The sequence below is a fragment of the Camelus dromedarius genome, chromosome 27 (assembly GCF_036321535.1).
Source record: "Camelus dromedarius isolate mCamDro1 chromosome 27, mCamDro1.pat, whole genome shotgun sequence".
NCBI lineage: Eukaryota > Metazoa > Chordata > Mammalia > Artiodactyla > Camelidae > Camelus > Camelus dromedarius.
This window is the reverse complement of record NC_087462.1, coordinates 3,856,172-3,872,123: the sequence shown is the minus strand read 5'-3', so window position 1 is coordinate 3,872,123 and position 15,952 is coordinate 3,856,172. Positions and strand designations below refer to the sequence as shown.

The 15,952-nt window shown below is 61.1% G+C and overlaps 2 protein-coding genes across 5 annotated transcripts; both read left to right on the top strand.

Annotated features, from left to right (window-relative positions):
• Positions 1-7,190: 7,190 nt before the first annotated feature.
• On the top strand, positions 7,191-12,137 carry DUS3L (dihydrouridine synthase 3 like). 4 transcript variants are annotated; one of them, XM_031437027.2, is made up of 13 exons: positions 7,193-7,390; positions 8,074-8,347; positions 8,586-9,080; positions 9,455-9,496; positions 9,652-9,804; positions 10,005-10,121; positions 10,298-10,363; positions 10,450-10,560; positions 10,819-10,915; positions 11,090-11,165; positions 11,493-11,681; positions 11,762-11,890; positions 11,979-12,137. In XM_031437027.2, exons 1-13 carry the CDS (start codon positions 7,293-7,295, stop codon positions 12,049-12,051), a joined length of 1,920 nt encoding a protein of 639 aa, XP_031292887.2. In that variant the 5' UTR covers positions 7,193-7,292; the 3' UTR covers positions 12,052-12,137. The 4 variants fall into 4 exon arrangements, with proteins under 4 accessions (XP_031292886.2, XP_031292891.2, XP_031292887.2 ...); XM_031437031.2 differs by lacking the exon at positions 11,979-12,137 and having other exon boundaries at positions 7,192-7,390; positions 10,273-10,363; XM_031437026.2 differs by lacking the exon at positions 11,979-12,137 and having other exon boundaries at positions 7,191-7,390; positions 10,273-10,363; positions 10,450-10,915.
• A 133-nt stretch (positions 12,138-12,270) lies between these two features.
• PRR22 (proline rich 22) lies at positions 12,271-14,514 on the top strand. The gene is made up of 3 exons (XM_031437034.2): positions 12,271-12,769; positions 12,865-12,927; positions 13,394-14,514. Exons 1-3 carry the CDS (start codon positions 12,304-12,306, stop codon positions 14,494-14,496), a joined length of 1,632 nt encoding a protein of 543 aa, XP_031292894.2. The 5' UTR covers positions 12,271-12,303; the 3' UTR covers positions 14,497-14,514.
• Positions 14,515-15,952: the final 1,438 nt, after the last annotated feature.

Genomic DNA, 15,952 nt, shown 5'->3' with positions numbered 1-15,952 from the left:
CCCCCTCCCCGACGGCTCCACGTTCCCACTGCGCCCCCTAGCGGTACCAAGCTGACTCGGGGGTGGGTGGACGGGCGGGACTGGGCGGGGTGGGCGGGGCTGGACCCGCCATGGCCCCGCCCCGCCTCGGCCTAGTTACGGAGAAACACCCGCCGCGCAGGCCGGCCCTCCGCCCTTGCACTCAGGCTGCTCCTGCCCGCGGGGTCCCGGCCGCCGCCTGCGTTCCTGGGGCGGGGTGTTCTGGTTCCTCACCCCCGCGGCCTGATTTCCATGGGTTCCTCACTCTGGCTCAGGCTGCCTGCATTCCTCTGATCCCAGCAGCCTGGGGGTTTTTATGGGCGTTAGGTCTTCCTAGGACCACCCTGCCGCCCCAACCCCCAACACACGCGCCCACACACACACACACACACACACCAGCGACCTGTACAACTTGCCATCCTACGCAGTGTCCGCGGTGATGGGGGACACTCAGGCAGCCTCACCTGCTGTACGCGGGCTCTTGCGGGTGTAGGGCGCGCTGGACGTGCGAGCGGGGTGTGTGTAGCCCGAATGTGAATTTGTGGGTGGGTGGAGGGCATGAAGGTGAGCATGTGTCAAAGCAGCGGCTCTGCGGCTGCCGGATCACAGCCCAGGATGGAAAGAGCAGAGGTCTGCTCGTCTCTCCATGCCTCGGTTTCCTAACTGTAACATGGGCTATTAGTAGTAGATCCTAACAGGATTGCCGTAAGGAGCGAATGAGTAAGTATGTGGAACCATGCCGGCTGCAGGTGTGCAGTGCCCAAGGGTCTGCGTTTTTGGTGTCTCCAAGTGCTCACTCTCAGTGACACGTACACCCTGGCCAGGACTGTACTGTGGCCATTCATGCAGACCCTCAAACCTTGGTCCAGGCAAGGTCACAGCCAGCGCCATCCAGGTTCTCACACATTCCCGGACACCCTTCTGAGAACAGCACCATCCCTACACGCACACACACACGGCGGTCACGTACCCAGTCTTCCCACACGGACACACACTCACATAGGTGTCATACTTCATTCCCATTTGGACACACTCATGCACACAGACACAGAGCTCTCATTGCCACAACACGCGGCCCCTTCCCACTCAGTTCCCCGGCAGAGACAGAGACATGTGCAATATTCAATATTCACACACTTAGCAGCCCATGGGCCCTTGGACCAGCTCCAGGGGAAACTCCAGGAGACAGCGTAGCATTGCTTTTCACACCAAACCTTCTGACACATGCAACCCCTGAGCATCGAGTGTCCACCCCACCCACAGCCACGCGCACACAAAACTCGCGGAGACACTGTTGCGGTACACACACGAGCGCATGCGTGCACACACGCTGGCGGGTCCGGGAAGCACAGCCCCCCTGCACACACGCAGCCAGGCCAGGAGCCCACCCCCAGCCCAGCCAGCCATCATTAAGCTGTCACCAGCTGCCCCTCGACTGCCTCCACTCACCCCACAACGCCTGTGCCCGCCTCCTGGCCTGGGTCGGAGGCCATGGGGGTGGGGGCTTGCGGACACATGGGGTGCAGGACACACACATGTGCCCACCATGTGGACGCTCGTAAAACGGTTGCCCTGGTAACAGGGACTTGAAAGACTTGGTTCTTCCTCTGGGGTGGGCAGGGGCAGGGGTGCAGAGGTGGGGCTCCAGGAGGGTGGGTCAGGAGGCTGGAAGTGGGGACACCCAGAACCCACGCCTGCCTTGCACCACCGGGAGACACGGTCACACTCCCACCTGGAAGGAGACCTCTCCACACTCAGGGATACACACATGGTGTCCAAACACACATGGAGGAGGCCCCCGTCACACTCAGCACCCCCAGAGACCTGCCTTGCTCAGAGCCAGCCCCACGTGATCACACCAGACACAGGTGTGACGTCCTCATACACCAGTGTGTCACCTCACACAACCCAGCACCCCAGCCATTCTCGGTCACCATCCATACACTTTGTCACCCCCTGGACAAGGAGTGACAGACAGACACCCTGTCACACTGGCTGACTCACACTGTAGCCAGGAACTGGAGCATGCAGAGGCACACCCACCCTTGGTCCCCACCCCCCCTTTCAAGGAGCTGTCTAGGCCCAGCTGGGCTGCCTGGGAGGCCAAGGGGATTCAGGGGCTGGTTCTATTTGCCAGAAACGTGGATATTTACAATGCTTTATTTTTAAACCTTCCTTGTTCCTGACTGGGGCTGCTGAGGGGCAGGGGTGGGTGGAACTGAGCCTTGAACCTCCCACGCTAAAAGTGCAGCCCATGGGTAGGGGCTGCGATCTCTTCAGCGCATGAATCAGGGGAAACAAGCTCAGTGAAAAGCAGGGGGCACCCAAGGGCATGTGGCCCCTCCAGAGCCTGCTGGCCCCAAGGGCAAGGCTGAGGCAGGGGTGGGACAGCACAGGGGCAGCCAGAACCCAGACCCTGCCACCTGCCCCCCCCGCCCCTCCCACCATCTGTTTGCTGGGAAATTAGTTCCACTCCTTTACTGACTCCTCACTGGTCACCCCCAGTAGCTCCAGGCAACACCTCCTCCCCACAGCCTGCTCTGTGCCCACTCGCCAGTTGTGAAACCTGAGGATCAGAGAGGTCAAGACGCTGGCCCAAGGTCACACAGTAAGGAAGAGCCTCAAATCTGGGGCTAGATGACTCCAGAACATTCAGCCGCTGCCCCCGGCCGCTCCTCCACCCCTGTCCCCTGGGGCTGGCCCCCTGCCCTCCCTAGATGGTCACTGCTCCCAAGGGGAGTGTCCTGTTCGCGGGTGGAGGCCCAGGCAGAGGTTCTGGGAGGCGGGTGGCTGCTGCCAAGATGCAGACTTGGCTGGTGGAGAAGTTTCCATCTTAGCGCCAGGAGCTGGTCCAGGCCCTGCAGGCCCAAGGCTGCACCTCAGGACCCCCCAGGGACCAGCCCTGCAGGGGTGGAGGTGGTACAGCGCCCTCTGTGTTCTCTGTCCCTCCTACCACCCCCCAGCCAGAGCATCTCCACACACTGAGCATTACCCCACCCCCCAACGCGCAGGTAGCTGAGCTCACTGTGCCTCAGTTTCCCCATCTGTGAAATGGTTCCAATGTTCTGGGCCCAGTGCCAACCCCCAGCCGTGGGAAGTGTTGTTCTCCCCTGGAGAACTGAGGGGCCTCGTCTGGGGTCACTGAGCCAGCCCAGCACATGGCTGCTCATTACCAGCCAAGAGACTCCCTAAAACCAGGCTTCCGGGCTCTTAATTTGACAAAGTTATCCTCACCCTGAGGGTAGGGAGAGGCCTCATCCTGACAGGGAACACAGCTGGACACCCATTCCTGGCCAGGGGTCAGAGCAAGGGCCCTGGGGACCAGGGAAGGAGCCTTTCCGACCAGCGGGGATGGGGCCCTTGAGGCCTGTTGGGCGGCAGAAAGGAGCCGCCCGGTTCCAGGCGAAGATGGGAAAAGCAGGGCCGGCAGCCGTCCCCACAGGGCCATTTGCAGCCACAGGTCACAGTTCGAGGGCTCTGCCGCTGGGGGCCCCAGGTCAGCAAGGCGGGAAAGCCATCAGACACGGACCAGCTAACCGGGAGGCGGATAGGGGCGGGGCCTAGGGCGGGGCACACCTGAGGGGCGGGGCTGGGGCTGAGAACCTTGGGGAGCTCACAGGCAACCCCCCACACACAAGCCACAAATGTGTACACACTGTGTGTATACACGCACACACACATAACAGACACGCTCGTAGACACATGAATACTCCCATCGACACACAATCACACACACAAACGCCTCTCAAAGTCACTCATGCTCTGCATATGTATGCACATTGTCACACAGAAACACACAGTGCACACGCACACACACACACACACTCACAGACGCCCACAGCAGCCTCAGCCCCTAAGGCTCGCGGGTGCCCCGCCGCACACACACCCAGGCAGACCTCTGCCCGCCGCCTGCCAGGGCCTGCCTGCTCCCGTCCTTGGCCCAGGGTGCCCTAATCCTGGTCTCGTGTCCTGGAGCCAGATGATAAGGGGCAGCTGCAGCCCCAGATAAAGGACGCGCAGCCACAAATCCGGGGCGGCCCTGGCGGCCCCGGGCACTGAGCCCGGGCCGCACCTGCCCCGCGCTTCCTCTCGACTCCCGCCCAGAGGGACAGAGAGGGCAGGGGGGACAGAGACCGGGAGGGAAAGGTCGCCAGAAGAGAGGGACGCATGGGGGGCGGGCAGCAGCCAAGAGAGAGGGAGACAGAGCTCAGAGGCAGAGGGAGAAAGGTGGGGATAGAGATGAGACCTGTCTTTCTGGGAAAGAGACAGGCAAAGATAGGAGACAGATACAGAGAGGGAAGGAAATATAGAAACAGGAAGAATAAAAGAAAGAGACAGAGGCCAAGAGAGCGCCAGGAGCACCTCCCCCAGGCCCGGCCCCACCACTGCTTGGGTCCCTCAGTCTCCCCACCTGCTCAGGGGCCCCAGAGCCACCTGCCTCCCTCCTGCTCCTTAGATCAGTCGAGGTCAGGCATTCGTCTGACTCAGATCTGGTTCGGGGTGGGGAGGACAGCTTTCTCAATGTCCCTACATTTTCCATGGTGGCACTTGGGAAGTCCTCAGCGGCCGGTCACAGCCTCAGTGAAGGTGGGACTCCCTCCCACCCTGAGCAGGTCCTACCCCCGTGCCTGAGTTTCTCTAGCTACGACAAGAGGCGTTCACTCAGTAAGCATTCACTGAGCACCTACCATGTGGCAGGCCCAGTGCTGGGGACACAAAGTGACCCTGGCAGACCCAACTCCCACCCACTCTGGGCTCATAGTTTACTGGGGAAGACCCCCAATGAAAAATTCTTCTCCAGAGAAGAAGCTGAGAACAGAAGGGTGAGTGGAATGAGCAAGGTGACTGGGTGCAGGAAACAGTCTTCCTGGGAGAGGGAACAGCATATGCAAAGGCCGGGAGGTAAGGCTGGCTCACGGAAGGTCTGGAATGAACTTGGTGCCTGAGTTTAGGGAGTGAGGAGTTGATGAAGGCCAATGAAGCTGGGGAAGGCAGCAGGGATTTTGCAGGAATTTGGGGGCTGTGGTACAAGGCACAGGGGCAGTAGGGAGCGATGAAAGGATTGGGAGCAGGGGAGGGCCAGGGTCAGATCTATGTTTCAGAAAGAGCTATGGGAGGCTAGGCTGTTGGGGGAAGGATGGGAGGTTGAGGTCTGGAAAGTGGTCTGCTGGGAAAGGGGATGGACTGGAGAGAGACTCTCGAGAAAAAGTAGGCTGGACATGGTGACTGATGGGCTGTGGGGGAGAGGCAGGAGGATAAGCTGATTCCCAGGCCTCTAGCTAGACGGTGGCGAGCCCCTGGGCCAGGGTCCTCTGCAGCCCATGGATTCAGGTGGAGTTGGAATGAATGCCCCTTCCCTCCACACAAGGTCAGAGAGAGGAATAAACAAGTTAATACATGAAAAGAGCTTAGAACAGAGCCTGGTACACAGTAAGCACTCAGTACTATCTAGTACTGATGAGTGATTACTATTAAACCATTATCATAATATAATAAATAATAACAAGCAATTAATAGTATATCAGATTAACACCATGCATGGGTATTAATGGCCAGTCTATTCCCCCCTGACCCCGCTTACAGGAAGCCTTCCTGGATTGCCTTACACAGAGAAGGCAGGGGAGAGCCAGGGAGCCCTAGGAGGGTTCTCCTTTGAGGCTGAGGCCCAGAGAGGGGAGGCCAATTCCTGAGGGGTCTGGGTGCCTGTGGGGTGACGTCGGGGAGACTATAATAGAACCTCGGAGGGCAATGGGGAGCACCTCAGGAAGAAATGAGCTCCCTTCCCTGGAGGTGGGAAAGCGAGGCTGAGCAAGAAGTCCCCCAAGGATGCTGTGGTTTCAGAATCCCCCATTCCACCATTTTATTCCCAGATTGTCCTACAGAGGGCAGCCGAGGCTGGAGATGGAAGAGGAGGCGCTCCCGGGTCCCCCTCCTATTTTCTCCCAGATCTTGGAAAAGCTAGTTCCCAGCCCGTTGTGGCCTCTGGCAAATCCTTTCCCTCCTTGAGCTTCAATCTCCCCATGTGTTACTCCAGGAACACAGTCCCTGCTTCACTTCCTTGCCCATGGAAAGCATTGTCACTTTTAGCAGTGAAGGGTAAGGGCAGCTGAGGGATTGGTTTTTTGCACCCTGCACCATGTTCACATAATTCAAGGCAAAGAATAGCAATAAAGTAATAGTAACGACAGTGGTCGTTAACATTTATTGACTGTTATTTATCGAATCCTTACTTTCTGAAAGAGATATTTTTATTGGCCCCATTTTTCTGACGAGGAGACTGAGGCACAGAGAAGTTAAAGGACAATGTTCCCAGCTGGTAAGTGGAAGTTCTGGCATTTGAAGCTGGCAGGCTTTGTCTAGAGCCCTGAGGTCCCTGTGCTGCATCAAGGCTCTTCCAGGAACAGGGGGCTTTAGGAGGGTACAACGATATGGTGGGGATTGTGGAAAATGATGACTAGATTCTGCCCTCCTTGGCTGTTAGCCCTCCCACTTCCCTCGGAGTAAAAGCCCCCTTCACCTCGGTGCGCTTACCTCCTCCCACTCTCCCCCTCGCCCACTCAGCTCCAGACACACAGGCCTCCCTGTTTCTCCAACACTGGCTGTTCCCTCCGCCTGGAACACTTTTCCACAGATATCCCTATCTTTCTCCCTCATTTCTTTCAAAAATACTCATACGTCACCTTCTCAGTGAAGAAGCTTTCCCTGACCATTTTATTAAGAATTGCAACCATCAAAAATGGCACTCCCATTTCCCCTTCCCTGCTTCATTACCGTCTCCGTACAGTATATCTTACATATGTTTACGTTGATTGGCTTTACCACTCTTATGTAAGCTCTTAAAGGCAGGGATTTTTTTTTTCTGTCTTTTATTCACTGCTGTATCCCTGGCATCTAGGATAGCGTCTAGTCCGCACGCACTCAACATATTATTTGTTGCATGCATGCCCCAAATAAAAGTAGCAGAATTGAAAAAAATTTAAAACCCCATCAGGAAAACAGAACACCTCAGTAGGTCGATTGTGGCCTGCGAGAGGCCAGTTTGAGAGCCCCTAGAGAATCATTGAACATTTCTGGTTCAGCCAAAGGATTCAGAGGTACTGCCGAACCCGAGGCCCCACCCCCACTTAGGCTCCGCCCCCTACTTCGACGCGTATACAATGGCGTCACTTGGAGCGACCCGGGCATGCGCGCTTCCCCAACACGACCAGGGGAGATACACGCGCGACCCGGAAGGCCTTCCCGCAACAATCCAGAGCGGGCGTGAGGGGGGGCTGATGGCGGAGGGAGCGGCGGAGGCTCCAGCAGAGAGTGGTAGTGGTGGCGACCCACGAGCCAGCGAGCCGGAACGGGGAGTGGCGCCCATTAAACCTCAGTGAGTCTCCCGGGCAGGGGGAGCAGCTCACGGGGCCTTCTCGGCACCCGTAGCGCGGCCCGAGCGGTGCATGCCGGGAGATGGGGCTGCGGCCCAGGACGGGGAGCTCGCCGGACCTTCTGTTTGGGCTTTTTTGCGGCTTGCAGGGTCAGCGAGCTCCGGAGATCGCGCACGTTGGGAACTGTCACATGTGCGAAGGACACCACGGTGCATGCTCGGGTGGGCGGGGTTTGAGTCGCAGCGTATGGCGGGAATAGCGCATGTGCACCTCTAGCCAGCCACTGTTAACAGTCGGGGACTTGAGCCTGGAGCGAGTGCCGCGGGGTGTGCCGGGGCTTGTAGGCCTGATGGCGTGGCGTGTGGGAATGTGGCGGCTGTGGACCCGTTGCCAAGGCACTGGGACTTGTAGTTTCCTGTAGCCTAACATGGCCAGGTTCATACCTGTACTTCGGCTCAACAGTCTGGGCATTGGGGACCTAGGGACAAAATAGGCCCTCCCTGTGGCCTTGAGGTGCTTCCAGGCTGGCAGCTGGCCTATTCTAACTAGTGAGCACATCAGCAGCAGAAGCATGTAAGCAGGGGCAAGTGTTCTCAGGCCCTTTCCCCCAAATTCATTGAATCTGAGTGTTCAGGGGAGAGACTTCTTCCACAAATCCTCCTTCCCCCTGTCTCTGTGCTGGCAGATACCTCACCACCAAGGAGCAGTTCCATGAATTCCTGGAAGCCAAAGGGCAGGAGAAGCCCAGCCAGGAAACCAAGGCAGGAGACCCTGGTGGCAATGACCTGCCTGAGCCTGAGGCCAAGCGGATCCGACTGGAGGATGGGCAGCCAGAGGAGACAGCTGAGCCTGGGGAGCAGCCTCAGGCTCGGAAGAGGGCCCGGGGTCAGAACAAGGGCCGGCCCCATGTGAAGCCCACCCACTATGACAAGAACAGGCTCTGCCCCTCCCTGATCCAGGTGAGTGTCTTTGTCACCAGGAAGTCCCAGAGGCCTCTCTGCCCCCCATTCAGTCCTCAGAATGCTGTAATGTAAGTGATTATACCCACCTTTCAGATGAAGAAACTGAGGCTTGGTGAGGTTACTGACTTGACGAGGACACAGCCAGGAGGGGAGGGATCTGAGTTTCAAACCCAGGCTGCCTGGCTGCCTCAGCATCTCCCTGTCCTTCCTCATTGCCCACTCTGTTTCCCTGTAGGAGTCGGCCACTAAATGTTTCTTTGGGGACCGCTGCCGCTTCCTGCACGATGTGGACCGCTACCTGGAGACCAAGCCAGCTGACCTGGGCCCCTGCTGTGTGCTCTTTGAGACCTTCGGCAGGTGTCCTTATGGCGTCACCTGCCGCTTTGCCAGGGCCCATCTGGGGCCCGAGGGCCAGAATCTGGTGCAGGAGGGGTTGGTCCAGGCCCCGCCTGTCCGCAATGGCCTGGACAAAGCCCTGCAGCAGCAGCTGAGAAAACGCAAAATCTGCTTCGAGCGTGCAGAGCAGGCCCTGCGCCAGCTGGGCAAGGGCCAGTTGCCAGGCCCTGCCTCCTCTGCCACTGTCCCTGAGACCACAGAGGCTGAAGGTGCCCACGCCCAGCAGGCCCCCCAGGAGCCGGGCATCGTTGTCACTCCCAGTGGCCCTTTAAGGACCTGTGGGCCTCTGACAGACGAGGATGTAGTCAGGTTGCGGCCCTGTGAGAAGAAGCGGGTATGTGTCCTGGGCTCTCTGCTGAGGACACCAGCAGTGCTAGGGGCAGATAGAGCTGGATACTTGCTCCCAGCCCCAAAGGGTCAGGGCTCGGGCAGAAGGAGGCAGTGGGAAAGGCTTCATGGAAGAGAGGGCATGGGGACCAGGGTTTTGATGGTTGAGTAGAAGCTCTCTAGTGGAGGAGAATGTGGAGAAAAGAACATCTTTCATGGAGGAATTGGTTGACCTATGCAGAGGCGCAGAGGTGAAAGGGAGTCAGGCTGGTGGGGGCAGGGCAAAGCATGTGGGCAAAGACTGGGGAGAAGGAAGGCCTGAGAGGCCTTGAAAACCAGGGTGGAGGGTGGAGCTTCACTGTACGTTTTCTTTCCCTCCAGCTGGACATCAGTGGCAAACTGTACCTGGCCCCGCTCACCACGGTAGGACCCACACAGGGGTGGGCCGGGTGGTGGCAGCGTGGTTATCCCACCAGTACCCATTGTCTGCCCTGCCCTATGGGTCTTGGGTTGGGCGGGTGTCTGGGGTCCCTGCCTGCCATGTGCTTACATGTGCATCTGTCTCCTGCTGTCCCTAGTGCGGGAACCTTCCCTTCCGGCGGATCTGTAAGCGCTTCGGGGCTGATGTGACCTGCGGGGAGATGGCTGTGTGCACCAACCTGCTGCAGGGCCAGACGTCCGAGTGGGCGCTGCTCAAACGCCACCCATGCGAGGATGTCTTTGGCGTCCAGGTTGGTGCTTCCTTATGGGAGGGGCTCTCAGCTGCCAAATTTCAGAGTAAGGTTGAGTCTGGCTCCCCTAGGTCACCTCCCAGACCCCTCTGTCTCAGCTGCAGGCCGGGCGCCTCTCCAAGAGCTGATGGCCTCAGCACTGGGCCAGGGAGGGGCAGCCTGGCCTGGCCTCTCACCCCCCGCTCTGCCACCTGCCACAGCTCGAGGGCGCCTTCCCTGACACCATGACCAAGTGTGCCGAGCTGCTGAACCGCACCGTTGAGGTGGATTTTGTGGACATCAATGTCGGTTGCCCCATTGACCTTGTGTACAAGAAGGTATCGGCCGCTCGGCCCTAGAGCCCCAGGGAGGGCAGAGTGTGGGCGGGCGGAATCCCTGGGGACACCTGGGGTCCTCTGGGCCTCAGCAGTCTCCCCATCTGGGCGGCAGTAGAGGGATGTCGGGCCCAGTGTGGGTCCTGCCTTCCAGAGCTCCAGCCGCTGGTCTCTGCCAGGGCGGGGGCTGCGCCCTCATGAGCCGCTCCACCAAGTTCCAGCAGATCGTCCGCGGCATGAACCAGGTACAACCCCAGATTCCCCTCTGCCCCCACCCTGCCCTGTCCTCCTGCTCGACCTCAGGCCCTGATGACCCCACCTGTCTCCACAGGTGCTGGATGTGCCGCTGACGGTGAAGATTCGCACGGGCGTCCAGGAGCGCGTGAACCTGGCTCACCGGCTGCTTCCCGAGCTGCGGGACTGGGGGGCGGCGCTGGTCACGGTGGGTCTCGGGGTGCAGCGGGGGTCGGGGCCCCTGAGGCTCATCTCCTCCTAATGGTCCCTCTCCTCCTGCTCCTTCTCGTGGTCTCTGGCTCTCCCTCCATCTCTGTCTCTGTCTCTGTGTGTCTGTCTCTCTCTCTGTCTCTCTCAGCCTGGTTCCTCCCGATCCCTCTGGGTCTCTTTCTCTTCCTCTGTCTCTGTCTGACCCTCCGCCTCCCTGGACCCTCCCTCCCTCCCCGCACGGCCACCTCTCCTCCAGCTCCACGGCCGCTCACGGGAGCAGCGCTACACCAAGTTGGCCGACTGGCAGTACATCGAGCAATGTGTGACCGCAGCCAGCCCCATGCCCCTTTTCGGTGGGTCCCAGCCACTCAGCTCAGACCTCCCCACCAAAGGCCACACCCCCATGCCCACCCCTTGCTGGGACCCCCTCCCTGCCCCGAGGAGTCTGCTGGCCTGGCCACAACTCCCAAAGCCCCAGCATTCCCGCCTGCACATCGCTCGCTGAAGCCCTGGCCTCTGTCCTTCAGGAAATGGGGACATCTTGTCGTACGAGGATGCCAACCGCGCCCTGCAGACTGGTGTCGCTGGGATCATGATTGCCCGGTAAGTGCCCCGGGGCGGGCGGCACAGAGACCAGCTAGCCTCACCCCCTGAGCGCCTGGCCTGAGGCTTGGGGAAGTTGAGGGCGCATCTGGGCTTGTCCCAGCAGCTGCCTTCCACTGCTCTGTTAGTCCCCAGCCAGTGGCTCTGCCCGGTGTGGGACAGGGAGATGTCAGAGGTGGCTGCTGGGAGGGGTGGGGAGGAGTGGAAATTGCTGCCATTATGGGCTTAGGGTCTTGGGTTGGAACTCTTGGGCCAGGAGGTTTGGGACCGAGGTTTTGAGGGCTGGGGTTCCGGCCCCCAAGCCCAATGACCACTTCCTGCCCTCAGCGGTGCCCTGCTCAAGCCATGGCTGTTCACGGAGATCAGAGAGCAGCGGCACTGGGACATCTCCTCGTCCGAGCGCCTGGACATCCTGCGGGACTTCACGCACTACGGCCTGGAGCACTGGGGCTCGGACACGCAGGGCGTGGAAAAGACCCGTCGCTTCCTCCTTGAGTGGCTGTCTTTCCTGTGCAGGTGGGCAGGGCAGCCGGGCTGGGCTGGGGGGCTTCATGGGGCAGCTGGGCCCAACCCTGTCCCGCTGCCCCCGCCTGCAGGTATGTGCCCGTGGGCCTGCTGGAGCGGCTTCCGCAGAGGATCAACGAGCGGCCACCCTACTACCTGGGCCGTGACTACCTGGAGACGCTCATGGCCAGCCAGAAGGCGGCCGACTGGATCCGCATCAGGTGCCTGGGGAACCGACGTGTGGGGCTGGGGGCCAGGTGGGGCTGGGGGCAGCCCCAGGCCTGACCCCGCTCCCTGCCCTCCTCACAGCGAGCTGCTGCTGGGACCCGTGCCGCCAGGCTTCATCTTCCTGCCCAAGCACAAGGCCAACGCATACAAGTAGCCATGGGGGTGGGAGGGGCATCTGAGCGCCCAGCCAGTCTCCCCCTCACCCTGTGTGTGAACACAATAAATTTTATTCTTTTAAAACTCCAGCCTTTCTGTGACCCTGAGGCTGCCCTTTGCTCCCAGGAGCTCCCTACTGCCATCCCTGTGTCTGCAGTTCCCTCCCTCCTCACTCATTCCTCAAAAGTCCCCCTTCTGGTGGCCGCTGGTGCCCAGAGAGGCGTTGACCACAAAGAAACCACAGGGGCTCATGAGAGGGGCCTCAGCCTGCGTGGGTGTGGATCACAGCAGGCTGCTTGGAGGAAGGGGCCTTGGAGCTGTCAGGCAGGCCTTGCTGGCAGAGGCGGAAGGCGGCAGATGGGGCCCAGGGCCTGCCTTGCCCTTTGGAATGCCCTGTCTCTGGCTGCCTTGCTTTCCCCGACTGCCCCTGCCCACACCTCCTCATTCCCGGAACCTGACCAGTGGGCGGGCCGCAGTCTGGAACCCGCTGCCCGGAGTAACCGGACAAACAGAACTCCATAGGACTCTGAGCCTATTCTCCGGGTGGGCCTCCTGTGCTCCCACCTGCTGCCCTCCTGGCCCACCCATGCAGCGCCCCAAACCCTTCTACACACCTGTAGCTCCCCAAGAAGGCTTCAGTCCCCCGGGCCTGGATGGTACCGAGGGGCTGGGCAGCCAGCCCACCCCCGCCTGCACAGAACCTCTTCCTGCTGTAGGTATGCGTCGGGGTTGGGGGCACCCAATGGGGCAGGGACCAGGACTCTGCCTGCCAGCCTCAGGACCAGCCCCACCTGCCTGTTTTTGTCCACAGGTTCCTCCAACCTGTATCACCCCCCAAACCCAGAGAAAGAGGTGTTTCCAGCCCCTCCAGCAGGTACTGGTCCCACCATGACCCTTGAGGACTCAGAAATGGGCTGGGCCATCTTGCCCCACCCATCCCTAGATGGCACCCCTCTCCAAAGGCAAGGACTGTGTCCGATCCCCCCAAAGGAGCCCATGCACCAAGGTCTGTGTCCCCCCAACCCCTAGATTGGGCCCTGAAGGCAAGGCCTGTCTCCTGTCCTTCAGGTCTCCCAAAGCCAGGCCTGTGTCCCCAGCTCCCAGATGGGCGAGCCTCCCAAGGTTGGGGCTGTGCCTGCCATTCCCCAGACGGGCCTCGAAAGCCTGACCCTTAGGTAGGTCCCCAAAGGCAAAGCCTATGTCTCTGTCCCCCAAATGGACCCCAGAAGCAGACCCTGTCCTTCATTCCACAGACATGCCCCACGGTGTGGGCCGCCACTCCCCCATCCCCAGGCGGATCCCACAACTGCCCCTCTCAGGGCCGTTCTCCCTGGCTGCAGGTTTCCAGATGGCGCCCTGCGGGTGCTTCTTTGACCCCCGCATCTACCGAATCGAGTGGGCCACCACTGACTTCGGCCAGTCATCCCTGTACAAGCTGGCAGCTGTGGGCAGCGGGGGGCTGGCGGGGGGCGCCGCCTCGCCAGGCACTTACCTCCGGGAACCCCAGCATTACCTCAAGGCCCCGGTGCCACCCCCGCTGCACCCGCCATACCCTGCCTACCAGCCATCCGCCGGGGGCCCCCAGTACCTCCTGCCCTACTTCCCACCTGAGGGATCTGGGCCCGAGGCACTGGGCTTCGTCGGGGAAGGGGGGCCCCTGGCCTTCACGGAGCTGCCCCCGCCCCAGATCAAGGAAGGCTCAGCGCCCCCGCCACCCCCCAAGGAGAGCAAGCTGCCCCCACTGCTCCTCACGCTGCCGACCGAGGCCACGCTGCCCCATGGCACCTACAGCCACCTCAAGGGCCGCCTGAGCCAGCTGCACGGGCCTGGCGAGCCCCTGGCCTTCACCGCCAAGGAGCTGTCCCCTGGGACTGGGCCCGGCCAGCTGTACCCGCCGGGCCCTGCCGAGACCAGGGCGGCCGAGGCCGAGGAGGCCCCGCTAGGGGCAGGTGAGGCCCGGATCCCCGAGGCAGCCCGGGCCTTCGTGCTGCCTGAGAAGGTGCTGCTGGAGGACGCCATGAAGCTGTTCGACTGCCTGCCGGGCGGCGCCGAGCCCGAGGGGGCCCCACACACGGCCCCCGGGCCCGCCCTGCCCGACAGCGGGGGTGGCGGGGATGACTTGTCCGGTGACATCCGCTCGCTGCACCTGCCCGAAGAGCTGCTGTCCTTTGACTATAGCGTGCCCGAGATCCTGGACACCGTGTCCAACGTGGACTATTTTTTCAACTTCAAGGCGCTGGACGAGGAGCCGCCGCCCCGCCTGGGGCCCCCCGCCACCAATCCCGTGGCCCTGGCGCCACGGGCCGAGCTGCCCAGCAAGAGGAAGGCCAGCAGCTCGACCGCCAAGAAGGGGAGGCAGGGCAGCAAGGGCAAGCAGGCTGCCAGCCCGGCCAGTGCCGCCCCCTCAGGGCCCAGGCAGAACCTGGGAGCCACTCCCCATTAAAGCGGATTTGATCTCTCAGCTGTGTCAGCTCGGTGGCATTTGGCTCAGGGGCTGTGGCCCAGGGCCAGACCTGGAGGGCTGTCCCCTCTCCCGCCCCATTGTCCAGTGGGATCCATGCCACTTGGTGAGGCCCCATGGGACCCCAGCACGTCCTGGTTGCCAGGCTTCTGGAGACTCGGGGTTTGGGATTCTAAATCTCTTCTCCTAACCCCAGAAAACCCAAGTCAGCTGGCAGGGACGGAGGGCTTCTGTGAGGTGGGCAGACTCCTGTCCTGCAACGATTTTACCCCCATGTTTGACGGGGAAAGTCAAGGTTGCCCAGAGGCTGGCAGGGACTTGCCTGGAGACACACAGCAAGCAGGGCGGGGCCAGGGAGCAGTGGTCTGCACATCCGCCTCTCCTGCCCCCTGAAGCCAGGCCTGGTGGAGTGAAGGGGGCGGCCTCTGAGGGGCCTGCAGGCTGGGCTTGGTGTCAGCCCAGCTGCCAGGGGTGTGTGTTGCCCAAAGGTGAATGGGAACGCCTCCTTCTTCTGGGGCAGGCAGACAGGTGGGACCCCTAGGGGTGTGGAGGCAGGTACTGGGTGGAGGTGGAGGCACCTGATGGTCTGAGGGTGGGGGCAGGGTTGGGATGCCTGAGATGGTGCCCACGAGGCACAGGGGATACAGAGCAGGCATGCGTGTGATGGGGCACGGAGTGCACCTGAGGCCCAGGTGAGGACCGGAGGCGCTGGACGAGGAGCCTGTCTGTCCCCCCATGGGTCCTGGCCACACGGGGGTTCTGCATCCCAGGTGGCAGGCACAGGATCCTGGAGTTTGAGAGCTGCACAGCTCACACCTGTTCCCTCTTGGCCTGGCTCCTCCCCCTGCGGTCCACGAGCTCCCTCCTGAAGAGGGTGACGCGGTTTCCCAGGGACACGTAAGGAAATGGGAGGTGAGAGGAGACAGAGCAGCACTCTGGAGTGGGACTCCAGCCAGGCCTGGCCCCCTGCTCCCCGCCCTGCAGGAGGAAGGGCCCTCCTGCCCCAGGCCCTGGGCTGGGTCTCACTGTTGGGCTCCCCTGGAGGCTTGACTGGAATCCAGGAGGCAGCTGGGTGTGGGGAGGCGGGGTCCCACATGCTGGCACCACGCCTCCAGCCCGCGGGGCTATCTCCCCGAAGCCTGTTCCAAGGCTCAGGGAAGCGGAGGCTGCCAGGGAGCCTGGGCTGTATCTGCATCGCGGCCCATGCTTACCCCGCCTGTCTGTGTGCTGACTGGGGACACGGGCCTGGAGAAGCCCGAGTCCACTCCCCTTGGCTTCCTTCTGAGCCCCTTCTTCCTGCAGCCCCATCAAGGGGTATTTTTGAGACTAAAATTACGTACCACCAGCGAAGGGAAGGCCCTGGCAAAGGAGGTGGGTGTGAGCACGGGCTCAGTTTTCTTCAAGATTAACTGGGACTGAGGGTCCTGAAACAGTGCCA